Here is a 12,819-nt window from a genome sequence, read left to right on the forward strand (position 1 = left end):
GAAGTAACCTTGCTGATCTTTAGTAGTGGGCAGAGAGCTGAAGTTCCACTTGAGGTAAAAGAGTCTTAGCCGCTCAGACAAAACAGAAAAACCATCTTCGTTTCTTCATTCCTTTGCCAACATTTCCTTAACCTTTGTCCCTTTTTGTAAAGCCCAGTGAGGAATTGAGCTCCAGAGGGCAAATTCTGATCCTCAGACGGTCTCTAGTTCCCCTCTCTATTTAAACTTGGTGGAAAAAAAAGATGTCAATGATTCTCTCAGTCCTCAAAAATACAAATCTACCAAGCTCTGTTTTTCTATAAAAGTCCGAAGCAGCAAGACCAACGGTTCATGTCCTTTTCTTCCCATCTTGCCGTGGTCCCATTTTTGAGCTATTCTCACTAATCAGTCGTCCTTTTCCAGAGGGTTTATCATCCCCTGTTCATACACTCACATGAGCTCACACATAACCCTCCTCTCTCTACAAAGCTAGAGAGTGAGTGTGTTTGCTCTCTCTCTCTCTCTCTCTCTCTCTCTCTCTCTCTCTCTCTCTCTCTCTCTCTCTCTCTCTCTCTCTCTCTCTCTCTGCCAGAGGGGTTCAGTGAGGCAGGCACACACGATCGTCACTCCCTCCCCCAGCACACACACACACACACACACACACACACACACACACACACACACACACACACTCTTTATCCATTTCCCACCAAGTCAAACACCCTTCATATGCACATCCTCAAACCCACCCACACACACTAAGATTAGACGCGACAAACCTACACACACTCAACTCTCTGCACAATTAACACCACCTGCACATTCATTATCAGACTGAGCCCTGCACTATGTCACGTTTTTCTCACATACATAGACTGCATCCATTTTTACAGAGCTTGTATCTACACAGTGCTAGTGTCTCTCTCTCTCTAACACACACACACACACACACACACACACACACACACACACATAATAGAAAATGCATTTCTGAAAATTCCTGTGCGGAACAGCTGCCTGTCTAGCAGTTGAAATGTTATTCATAAAAGTGCAGTTGTCGTACACAAGGCTGAGATAACAGATTTGACTTCTCATCATGCTGTGTTCAAGTGACAATATATGAATGATAAGCAAGTAGAAGCAAAAGTGGGACATTTAGAATCTGAGTGATTGTGTGAAAATGAAATGCATTTCCTCTAAAGCCCTGCTTCTCATGTTCCCCCTCAGGAGGGTACGAGGACCTCTGGGGCCCACTGAGGTCCCTACACCCAAACACAGAAGGACCAACGGGTCTGCTGACCGACCCGTCGCTACACCTGTCCGCCCATTTGTCATGCACACAAGCCTCGACGCCTTCCACTTCCTGACCCCCACTGCAACCACCAACAACAACAAACGCCCTCCTCCAGCCTCACTGGCAGCCCCTCCGAGCCTCGTCTGCCTCATTTGTTTTGGTCACTGCGGACAAATTGCTGTCATCACTGAGACTTTGGAGGCAGAGGAAAAAAACAAAAACAAGGTGCAACACCAACAAAACCGTATAGCACACCAAAATACACACAATTGAGAAATTCACAATGTGAAATCAAACCCTCTCGTCTACAACTGCTTATTTTACAGATGTGTAAAACTGATTACAAACAAACATTTCCATGTTTCTACCTGCTGTTGCAGGGAGCCTAATTAGTCAGCTGTTCCAGTGGACACAATACTCTTCGGTGTAGATAATTTCCTCCGAGACTTTTGTCCTTAATACCCCATTTACAATGTGAGCGAGCGCAGTCTTTCAGAGCGAGACTAATTAATTTCCAACAGAATAAAGACAATCGGGAGATGGAGCAGTGTGTTGGACTGATAAAAACCTCAGGGAATAGGGCGGCAAATGTTGGGCTATAATAAAATAATTGACTCTTTTGCACTTTGTCTAAACCAGATATCAACATTATTGATGTAGAGTGATTAACAATGTTATTAGATTAAGAGAGCAGATTATTTGCAGTGACCTTGACATATAAATAGAGGCTAGGAATGCTAAACAAAAAAAGTAATTCAGAATTTAAAAAGACTGAAAAAGGTTCTAAATATTCAGGACTTTCACTCGAAAAGAAAACTGTGATTGTATTTGATTTACTATATTGGAACTATTTGGTGCCGGTTTGTACATCGATATTGTAAAAATAACCCTTCTGAAAATAACCTACATTTCCATTCTACATAGACAACGTGGGTATTACAGACTGGGGGGTCTGAATCTTCTACTAACTCAAACTGTCCACACTGCCATCTTATGGTCATCAGATCCAGTTGCAATTGAAAGTCTAAAAAGCAAAATGACTAATTCACTTGTCAGCCAGCAAACATCAGTGTGTGACAACAAAAAGAGCCAGAGGATAAGGATGTGTCACACATGCTCGTGCTTCTGTGTTCTCCCTTAAGGTCGGTCAAAAGCCCAGATTTCAGTCAGTCATGTGCTGCACACATACACACAGTTTAACTCTGTTTTTAAAGTAATTCAGTGAATGTATGTTGTTGAATGAATTACAGATCAACTCAAGTTAATTTGTGTTGGCAACTAAACTCTTTTCTGAAACTGTATAAATTGGCAAATAACAAACTTCCAAGCCTCACGTGTTGTTCTACAATATCAAAGACATTATCATTTCCTAAAAGATTACACAGCCTTCTTGTCGGCCATACCTTTTGTTCTCCCTCTGATTATGCCCAGTCGACATCTGATCGAGAACGAGAACATCCTCCTCTTTCCTCCTGCAGACCGGCTGCCTTTCCTCAGGGAATCTGACTGAGGGAACGCGAAGGAGAGCTGCTCGGGAGTGAGGCGCCCCTTTCCTAAAGCGACTCTTGCTGACATGTTCATCTTCTATCCAGTGACAAGGAAAAAATGGATTCTGTCCTTTTCTTGCCACTCTTAGCAGTCTGTCTGCCCTGCTGTGCTCATATTCTCCTCCCTCTCTGGAGGACTTCCAGTCTCCTCAGGTGAGTCTTCCAGAGCAGCTCCAGAAACAGGTGCAGGTTTTTTAAAAGAGGAAATATTCAGATCTAACACTGTGCCTGTTTTTTCCTCTCCAACCAGAATTGGTAACTCACTTCCTTGTAGTTCCAAACAGCCACGAGCTGACTGGCTAAATAAATGTTATGTTTTTGCATCTTTGGCAATGTCAGTTTTACAGGAACAGATGGCAGAGGGCTCAGGGCTGTGGGGCACAGCTTGCCAGAGTGCAATGGAAACTTTCTCTGCAGGGAGCCAGCTCTGAACATCGCAAGACAATATACATCTGAGCCGGACATTTCAAGGCAATAACTACTGATAAGTCCATTTAATTTAATGATATTACACCAGCGTCAGCTGTGAGTTTGTCTAAACATGCTATAACATCCTGAATTTCCCTCTGATAAATAAAGTATCTATCCATCTAAAATTCTAAATTGACTTTAGTGTAAATTTGAACCTTACGGTTAACATTTCCTGGCACTGCATACATTTGACTTCTGCACCTTATTTATATGTCTACATCTTGTTTTATTTGCACCCTATCCTGTTCTTACTTTGCATCGTCACAGCAGCACAACAATTTCCTTCAGGATAGAGATGCAAATACGATAGAACTTGAACTTTAACTTGATTTTTTAAATGCTGCTCATTTGTCTAAGCAATCAAAAACAGAATTGAGCGAGAATGCTCTTCGACACAAGAGGCCTACAAACTGTTAAAGCAGGTACTCTTTCATAAACTACCCCAGAATACACATCTGAAGGAAAACAGTTTATCAGTGATGTGGCCTCCATATATAGGTCAACTCTCTTCTTGGGGCAGCTTTGCCCCTTTTGTTCTGTTCCAGCATGCAGTCATCTGGAAGGATGAGAGGAATAACCCCATGCACCCAAGGGAGAATACAACCAGCTCTGTAGCCATGGGTGCAGACGCCAACTCATGCATATAAGAGCATTTCCTTACCATTTTGACGCCTATGGCCCCTACAAAAATAGCTCTAATCTCTGAAGTATGATGCCCCTGATGAACTACCCATTTATAACTTCTTGGTCACCGCAACACCTGTCAATACACATTTTCCTTTTTGAAATCGGATCCCCCTCCACCATTGACACTAGTTTAATGCAAGACGAAAACTTGTTTTTTTTAATACTAAAAAAACAAACATTACTCAGTACCAGGGTTACTCCAATTAACTTCACTTTTGATACTGACAATGCATATTAAAAAAACAAACACTGGACAACTTAACTTCTCACAATTTCACAAGAGCCAGGGAAAAATGTGTCATGTGTCCACATTGCAAAACTTCCTACCTAAAAAGCAACTCACTGAATTCAAAACTTTGAGTTTTTGTTCCCCAATAAAATTATTTCAAGTTCAAAACTAAAAATTCACACATGCAATTTTCCAGACCTGTGCGACAACACTGCTAACAAGCAATAAAGTTCAGAACAATTATTCACGAGCCGATTCAATTTTTAAACATTTATTGTTAATAACCAGTTTATTCGTTCTCCTCGCTCCTGAGTCTGGCGTTGGGGTTGGTAATCTTAATGGCCAGCTGAGCTGCCCTCTCCACGATCACCTTCCTGTTCTTGGACGAGACGTTGTGGGCGATCTCAGCACAGTGAGTCCTACAGAGGGAGAGGGAAGGGTGTAAGTTAATGAAAATATGCCATCACTGACATATCAGGGAGACAGTTCAGGGTGCAATTGTATCGAGGTTCCAACCGAATGTCAGAGGACATCTGAACCCCATATTAAGACGCACCTCTAATTCGATACTCATTAACAAATGATTGTGATACTTGCAATAGTCTTAAATGTGTGCAAGTGTTAAAGCAGCTTTTGTCATGTGTGGCCCAAATTTCTTAGAAAGTTTCCTGTTGCTCTTGTGGGCAACTTTAAATTCTAAAGACAGGGTCACTCATGGATTGCAGAAACTCCTCAATCTGTAGATTTTAATATTTAAAATATTAACTATCATGCGGCAATTGGAAATTCTCTGCATAAACAGCAACATTTTACTTTTTCTAAAACACGCTAGTAAAATGGATGTCATGACAGCTTAACACCAAAACACACGACAAACCCAAAACATGAGCACCCAACGTTACCGAGGATGATGAATTATAAAGAAACCACTAAATGTGACTAACTGAAAAAAACTTTGCAGAAAACATTCGACTCCATCCATAGCGTTTTTGACTCTATTCAAACACCATGACACCTACAATTGAAATAATTAAAATGCATATTACACCAGTCTGTTATACTTTCATACTTAAACCAAACTATCCCTAAAAAATCAGATCAAAATCAATAACAAACATGTTCTCTGAACTTGATAAAACATGGACCACTTTGAAGTAAATGTGAAACTGGTCTCTGGTAAAAATAATAATAGTCCCCTATCCGGAGTCAACCAGATTTCACAAAGCAAAGCAGCTTAGTGAGAAACGTCATCCTTATTTTCTTCAAATTCGTATTTTTAGATGCCTGCTCAAACCAATTGTTTGAAAACTGTTTGAAAAAGCTAAACTTCTCCCTTGAAACACAGATAGTTTCCATTATATATTTTTGACATGGGTAACAATCCATAATTGCGCCTGTGGACTGTTATAGTGTGGGCAGGGTTTTAAGTTGCTTAAACTGTCATCTGCTCACCCCAAGTCAACTCTACTATGTTAGTCATATATTTTGGTTTAGAATAAAGCAACCATATTTTTGAATATCTTGATATTTTCACAGAAGTGAAAAGGCACTGCAAAAATGTGCCCACTGTGCCAAATACAAGGACAGGCATTAGGCTTTCTACTCGACACGGCCCTTGTGGTGTATAGACATGTAGTTATTCTTATTTGCCGAGTTTTGAGATTTTGGCCACCACTGACGAAGAGGAAACGATGTCCTAGTCAGTCAAAAAAAGATGGTCAATCCATCCATTTAAAGCTTATATTTAAAAATACAGCAGCAAACATAATATATATGAAACCTCTAGTCTAACACCTACAATTCCATTCACCTCCATTATACTGAAGAGGCAGCAAATGTCTCAGCAGGTACATCATATCTCTACATTAGTAGTTCAGTATCTGCACAAACAATGTACCTGTTACTCATCATCAGGACCTCAAGCTCCTTGACATTGTGCACCAGGAACTTCTTGAAGCCAGTGGGCAGCATGTACTTGGTCTTCTTGTTGCTACCATAACCGATGTTGGGCATCAACATCTGACCCTTGAACCTCCTGCGGACCCTGTTGTCAATACCCCTGGGTTTACGCCAGTTTTTCTGTTGAAAATATGAAAAATATAATCCAAGGAATTAAAAATCACTTTCAGGTACACGTTTAATAGCCAGCTGAGCATGTCAAGTATCTCAGACACTTACCGCAATCTTCACATATCTGTCAGACTGATGGCGGATGAACTTCTTGGTTCTCTTTTTGACGATCTTGGGCTTTGTGAGGGGCCTGAGGGCAGCCATGGTGACTGAGGACAAAAATAATAATAGTTAAAAACTAAAGTTACCAGCATGATTAAGTCAGTGCAGCACCTTACACCACAACGTGCTACATGCTATTAGGGATTTATTAGCTAGTGTTGAGGTTCCTGCAGCTCACTCACTTAGCAGAATGCAGCAATCACTAAGGTTGATACATAACATTACACCTGTGCTTTTCCTATGACATGTCAAAGTATCTGCTGTGAAAAGGTCTAAACATCAACATTTCTGACGAGTGAGCCTCTGGGTAAACGTGTTGACCAAAGTCAGGTAGCTAGCTAGCTCAAAGGTGCAGTTAATGTTTGGTTGACGAGCTAGCCATGCTACTTTTTGCATTCTGTTTCAGCAGTATAATCTATACCGACAATAAACATTATACAACTGGCAGTTCTTATTTAACCGTGCTTATCTGTAAGCCACGCTGTATATGGGGCCGTTACTGATTAATACAACCCCATTTCACGGGAGAGTTAGCCCCAAGCTAACCGCTTCAGAACAGCACCTCGCTAAAGTACAAAACGTTCGTCGCGGTTTAAGATTACAAAATGGTCAATTTTAACCAACATATATAAAGTGGATGTCTATGGTGGATAATTCATAACAAGATGGTCAAATAATACCCTAAATCACGCTGATGAACATAGATTGTATCGACTCACCCGCCGATGTAAATCCAAAAGGGACTTCAACGACGGCGGAAGGAAAGAAAAGGACTTCCGTGAGAGTCGCAAAGGCTCATGGGTACTGTATTTTATCAGAACTACACGTACTTTAAAGTGTCAGATGTCCACGGCAATTTACAATTATTTCTCAAAAACGATTGAGTGAAACAACATGATTCTCGTAATGTTTGTTGTTGTGAGTGTTATATTTGTATTCGCTCACATATGTACGCCCACCTTCACATGTGTTTATAAATGGTTTGTGCGCACTTCCTGGTCAGATATATTTGGTGGAGGGTTTACTGTAGGCTACTTCTCTAGACTGAGTGAGCGCGTTATCATTAAAACTAATTTACACAACGCAAGCCCTCAAGCTCAACCAAAAAAAATATAAAAGTGATTATAAATATATATTTCTAACAATCAGAAGAAGGGACAGCTGACTGACAAGTTTTATGAGCCGGGGGTGGGGTTTGATAGAAGGTAAATGATCTGCTTTTTGTCACATGATGATTAGTGATATATGCGTATGAAGTCTCACGTATGAATATTTTCTCTTTTGGTTGTTTTCCAGCGCTTTGCAATGGAGTATCAGCCCTGTTACGGGGTAAGTGTCGCTTGATTTTGTAACTCCAAACTAAAGTTAGCGCATATTGTTTTTCACCTCATTCGCTTAACTTTCGTTTCACCCTAAACAGCCACCAGAACCCACTCTATGGAAGTACCAATCTGGGTTATATTCCAGCAGCAGAGGGGGGACAAGGTAAACTCTGTCGAGGTGTAATGAACTTTTGAACTAAACGAGGTGTAATGAACTTTTGAACTAAACTTTAAGCCATTTCGTAAAGATATGTAGAAATGGTTATTATTGCACACTTCCGTTGCACACACGCACACACACACACACACACACACACACACACACACACACACACACACACACAGGCACGTACACACACACACACACACACAGGCACGTACACACACACACACACACACACACACACACACACACACACACAGGCACGTACACACACACACACACACACACACACAGGCACGTACACACACACACACGAAAGTGACGTTGGATAAATGATACGCGCAGGTTTCTTGAGGCTGCTGTCTTCGCGTTAGCTGTAGTAGGAGTTGTATGTGCTAATACTTTTACACTAGTGTTTGTTAAAGGGTTTAACCCTGTCGCAAGTCTTTAGTGTAAAACATCTCTGAGTGGATATTTACATGGAGGGGCAAGGTAAGTCGATCTCATGACAATGTCACTAGGTGTTACCTTGTAGAAGCGTGTTACAACTTGGAAACTTCAAGAATTCAGATGGATTTTCTGAAAAGATTAAATGATATGCATAAGTGTTTCTAACAGTTTTTCCCCCTAAATAGTCTAGTCGTGTGTGTAGTAAAACGCAGATTTTGGGTTAGGGTTTCTGTTGTGAATTAACGTCCATTCTTGACTGAACTGGTTCTTCTGGTTTTGTTTAAGCGATGTTCGCCCCACCCGCAGCTGAGTCTCAGGGCCCCAGCGCTCCTCCGGCCGGGATGTTTGACAGCATGCCTGGCTATGAAGGAACAGTGGCAGGCGGAGGAGGTACTGTAGTCAGCGCGTTCTCATTATCGCTCATATTCTCCCCACTGACCGTCTCTGTGATCAAACATATTTCACTCCCTGACCACTTTATTAGGTAAACACATATAATCTAAATCAATCCAGTACAACAGCTCTGCCACATATTCGGTTTTCTTCTCCACCATGCTTATAATGGTCTGTTTTTATTTAACATTTTGTGAGATGTGTTAATTCAACTATATGTTAATTACCGTGGTGGCGTTGCACTGGACTGCATTATATTGAAATGTGTTTCTAATATATTAGTTTGTAAATGTGGTGGTCAAAACCTAATAATAAATAAATATACAGTTAAATGAACACCTCTCTGACAATGTCAATCAACATTATTATCCGTGTAAAGGTTGACTTTGGCTGAACTGTGGATGTTACAGATGTATCTAATAAAGTGGTCACTGAGTGTATAATATATGCAAAAAAGCCCTAGGAACGATAAAGCAATCAAACAGTACAAAAAAGAAATGCATTATCTGCTGTAGGTGGATTTCTTCCCCCTCCAATGCCGGCTTTCCCAGTTCCTCAGCCTGAGCCTGGACCTGAACAGCCACATTGGAAGTGAGAAAAACTAATTCCTTTTTTATACAATGACTACTAATGGTATTGCAAACCATTTTTCATGAAGTGTTGTAATGTTCTAAGCACTTTAGGCACTATTACAATCATTACTTCCTCTTTTAAGAGTACATTGCAAAACATACTGTTTCTCATTTCCACTCTGCGGATAGTATCCCATCTATAACTGAAGATACGGCCCGGGAGGCGTTTGCCCTGTTTGCCTCCAGCAAGTGCTGCTACAGTTCAGCACCAGCGAAGGATGGCGTGATCACCAAAATGGATGCATTCAATACGTACAGGGTAAGAGGTGATTGTGTTTGGATAACGTGCTAGCAATACAGGAAAATCAATAGAAGTAATTTCTTGTGTTGTAGTTTTGGTTGACCAATGCATGAGTAACCAAAATAAACATGTGTTGTGTTTGTTTCTTCACCTCTGCTTTGTTTTAGTACCGCCTGGAAACCTTTACTGAATTAAGATCTACAGAGTGGAGTCACGAGCCATACAGAGGTACAGTACTATTACGTTGTGCATTAGATACATGAGTTGAATTCTCTGTTTTCTTCTTTCAGGAAGCTACTTAGGGCTCATTGATAATCTGATATTTTGTTTTATTTGGATTAGGCCAGCCAGTGGATGCCTTTGCCCAACCACCTCCAGGACCATGGGACATTCTTGCAAAAACCCCCACCTTTTATGTGGATGACCAGCAGATTATGAAGGTTCCCTACACGTCGTCCATGAAGGTAAATTAGATAACACATGTTTGAGGAAGAAAAAAATCCTGTAATTAAAGATTATTCCTGACAAGAAACAATAAATTACAGCCCTGCCACGATTGTGTCGGAATGGGGCGAAAACCTTGCAAAGACTGTGCTGGCGCTGGTAATGTAAGTCATTTCCACAAACCACATTTAGTAGGTTACTTTAGACTTTTATGATCATCATCTGATCATATGATTTCTTTCATTGCTCCTGTCAGAAAGTTTGTTGGGTCTGCAATGGATCTGGTTACCGCCATGGAGATGATCGATGCAACCACTGCAGTGGCAGAGGGAGGGAAAAGTAAGTGTTACCCATTGCATGTCATAGCTTTCTAATAAAGTAAAAGTGCAATTTATAAACAATATGGTTTATACAACTCTCTTAAAAGATAGTTATTTAACATCATTTTGTTTACAGTTGCAGCCACTGTCAAGGGCAAGGAGCAAAGCAATGTGCCACATGTCAAGGAAAACAACAGCTTCTGGTCTACATCAAACTCACCGTGAAATGGTGCCGTTTCTGCCAAACATGTTTGACATAACTAATGCAATGAATATTCTTTCTTAACAATCTGATGGTCATCGACATTTATAGTTACTTTATATTGGTAATTAGCGTACCGTTGTAAAATTAAATCGTATTTCTTCTTTTATGTACATGCTTTCAGGACCAACAACTCTGATAGCTATGTTGTGGAACAGTCAAGTGGACTGCATGCGGAAAACCTCAGCGACGTTTCTGGCAAGGAGCTTTTCAGGGACTCTCAGTACCTGGTAAAATATTGTTTCTCACTTTTTCAGGGGGCACAAGATATGGGAGGATTATGTTTTTGTTTTTTTATACATAGAACGTACAACATAGAAAATTTAAGATGGCTTAAATTTTCCGTGAGAATTTTTTTGCCTGACTCATCAGTTTTGCTCTAATGCATCACAACTATGCATGCTTGTTAGTGGTACACATTTACCGTTGCATATATATCTACACAAACAGGCTGTCAACTCATGATGTGTTTCAGACACATTCTAATCAATTCAATGGTCTACACGCCTCACATACTGTATAGCTTGTGTTACACTTGTGCTTTACGAGGTTAACTGTGACCTGAAACGTCCTTTTAGGCTTCAAGTGTATTTTCTTCAGTTTTTCAGTTGTATGCGTGTAGATACAGTTATTGTGTTTTGGGCTATCAGCTCATCCAAAATGTGGGTGACCACACGGAAGCACTGGGGCTGAATGCATCCTGTGTGACACTGATAGAGAACTGAAGCTGCTGCTGCTGACACACTCCTTTCACTATGTTGACATGATGTTAGGCCTAATACTAAGCCTATATGTTGGAACTCCATCCCCCAAGACATCCGTGACTCTCAGTCCCTCTCCGTATTTCAGTCCCGCCTCAAGACGCACCTCTTCTCAACTATCATTTGCTAGCCCCCTGTTAACTGTATTATTATTATTATTATTATTATTATTATTATTATTATTATTATTATATTCAGAGGTCATAATTGTCCAACACAAGTTTTGTTATCCTTCTTGAAATAAATGAATGTCATCAATAGAGATGGTGATTCAGCACTCATTATTATGTTGCAGGTATACCCAGTGATGGGCTTCCCAGACACTACAGTGGTAAATGCTGCACAGCGCCTTGTCAATGAACACCAGGGAAAGTATTCCAGGACGTCACGCATTCTACAACAGGTAACAATGCACAGATTCTACTTATAGCCTACTATTTGGATATTTTGTCAACTTAATGACTGGACAATACTTGTGATCAATGTCTCCAATATTGTGTTTGCGTAACATGCTCCTATCTGCTCTATTTGTTTTCAGCGTCAAACCATAGAGTTGATCCCCGTCACCAAGGTAACCTACTCGTGGAAAGGCAAATTGAACAATTACTTTGTTTACGGGAATGAGTTCCAAGTGAATGCAGATAACTATCCTGCTACCTGTTGCTGTACAGTAATGTAATTGCAATGGTTGTGTATGAAGGTCTCAGATCTCTAACTGATCTACTGATTAATGGAGAGTTCCCTGACATGTGGGCAGTTGATGTTCATTAATTTGTATTGTTACGTGCCATTTGTATTCATGCATCACAGAAAATAATTGCTTACTGTCACAATATAGACACTAATCAGACTATATTCTCTGAATCCTGAACCTTTTTTAGCACTAAAAAAAGCAGCAGTGATTTTCTTTTTTACCAACGATTTGATACTTATAGTATTATGTTTTTGCAGCGGTAATATTTGTTTATCTGTTTGCTCCCATGACAAAACTAATCTTTTTTTTTTTTCTTATGTGAATGTAAAGATCTGTTAAATGTATGTAATTCTTCAATATCAATAAATGGTATTTTGTTTCTTCTTTAAAACAATTCTAATATGTAAAATCTAATAGCTGACAGAATACATGCATAATACAATAAATGGATTAGTGGATATTACATTTTTCTAAAAGAATGATTAGAATATAATATTTCATTGTATTGCCATTACATGAATAGAAAGAAAACAAAAGGCATAAAGTGAAATTAGAGTCTGTATTATTAATAACAAATCTAGCCTAGACCTTCCATAGCCATTTGCTATGGTTACAGGACCAACACAAACAAGGAATTGGAAATGAATGGTATTTATTCATTACATTTGATTAACAAACCGCATGGTAAACACATAAAA

The 12,819-nt window shown here is 40.0% G+C and overlaps 2 protein-coding genes across 3 annotated transcripts; one reads left to right on the forward strand and one right to left on the reverse strand.

Annotated features, from left to right (window-relative positions):
- Positions 1–4,462: 4,462 nt before the first annotated feature.
- rpl32 (ribosomal protein L32) lies at positions 4,463–7,218 on the reverse strand. The gene is made up of 4 exons (XM_029435016.1): positions 7,159–7,218; positions 6,386–6,486; positions 6,105–6,286; positions 4,463–4,626 (listed from the first exon to the last, which is right to left on the reverse strand). Exons 2-4 carry the CDS (start codon positions 6,479–6,481, stop codon positions 4,497–4,499), a joined length of 408 nt encoding a protein of 135 aa, XP_029290876.1. The 5' UTR covers positions 6,482–6,486; positions 7,159–7,218; the 3' UTR covers positions 4,463–4,496.
- A 218-nt stretch (positions 7,219–7,436) lies between these two features.
- On the forward strand, positions 7,437–12,512 carry ssuh2rs1 (ssu-2 homolog, related sequence 1). 2 transcript variants are annotated; one of them, XM_029435015.1, is made up of 14 exons: positions 7,437–7,644; positions 7,736–7,768; positions 7,860–7,924; positions 8,660–8,764; positions 9,283–9,358; positions 9,529–9,658; positions 9,808–9,868; positions 9,983–10,104; positions 10,186–10,248; positions 10,341–10,423; positions 10,541–10,633; positions 10,791–10,896; positions 11,723–11,830; positions 11,966–12,512. In XM_029435015.1, the coding sequence occupies exons 4-14, from the start codon at positions 8,662–8,664 to the stop codon at positions 12,104–12,106; spliced, it is 1,086 nt and encodes a 361-aa protein (XP_029290875.1). In that variant the 5' UTR covers positions 7,437–7,644; positions 7,736–7,768; positions 7,860–7,924; positions 8,660–8,661; the 3' UTR covers positions 12,107–12,512. The 2 variants fall into 2 exon arrangements, with proteins under 2 accessions (XP_029290875.1, XP_029290874.1); XM_029435014.1 differs by lacking the exons at positions 7,437–7,644; positions 7,736–7,768; positions 7,860–7,924 and adding an exon at positions 8,233–8,416.
- The last annotated feature ends 307 nt before the right edge of the window (positions 12,513–12,819 follow it).

The sequence above is a fragment of the Cottoperca gobio genome, chromosome 7 (assembly GCF_900634415.1).
Source record: "Cottoperca gobio chromosome 7, fCotGob3.1, whole genome shotgun sequence".
In the NCBI taxonomy this organism is placed as follows: Eukaryota; Metazoa; Chordata; class Actinopteri; order Perciformes; family Bovichtidae; genus Cottoperca; species Cottoperca gobio.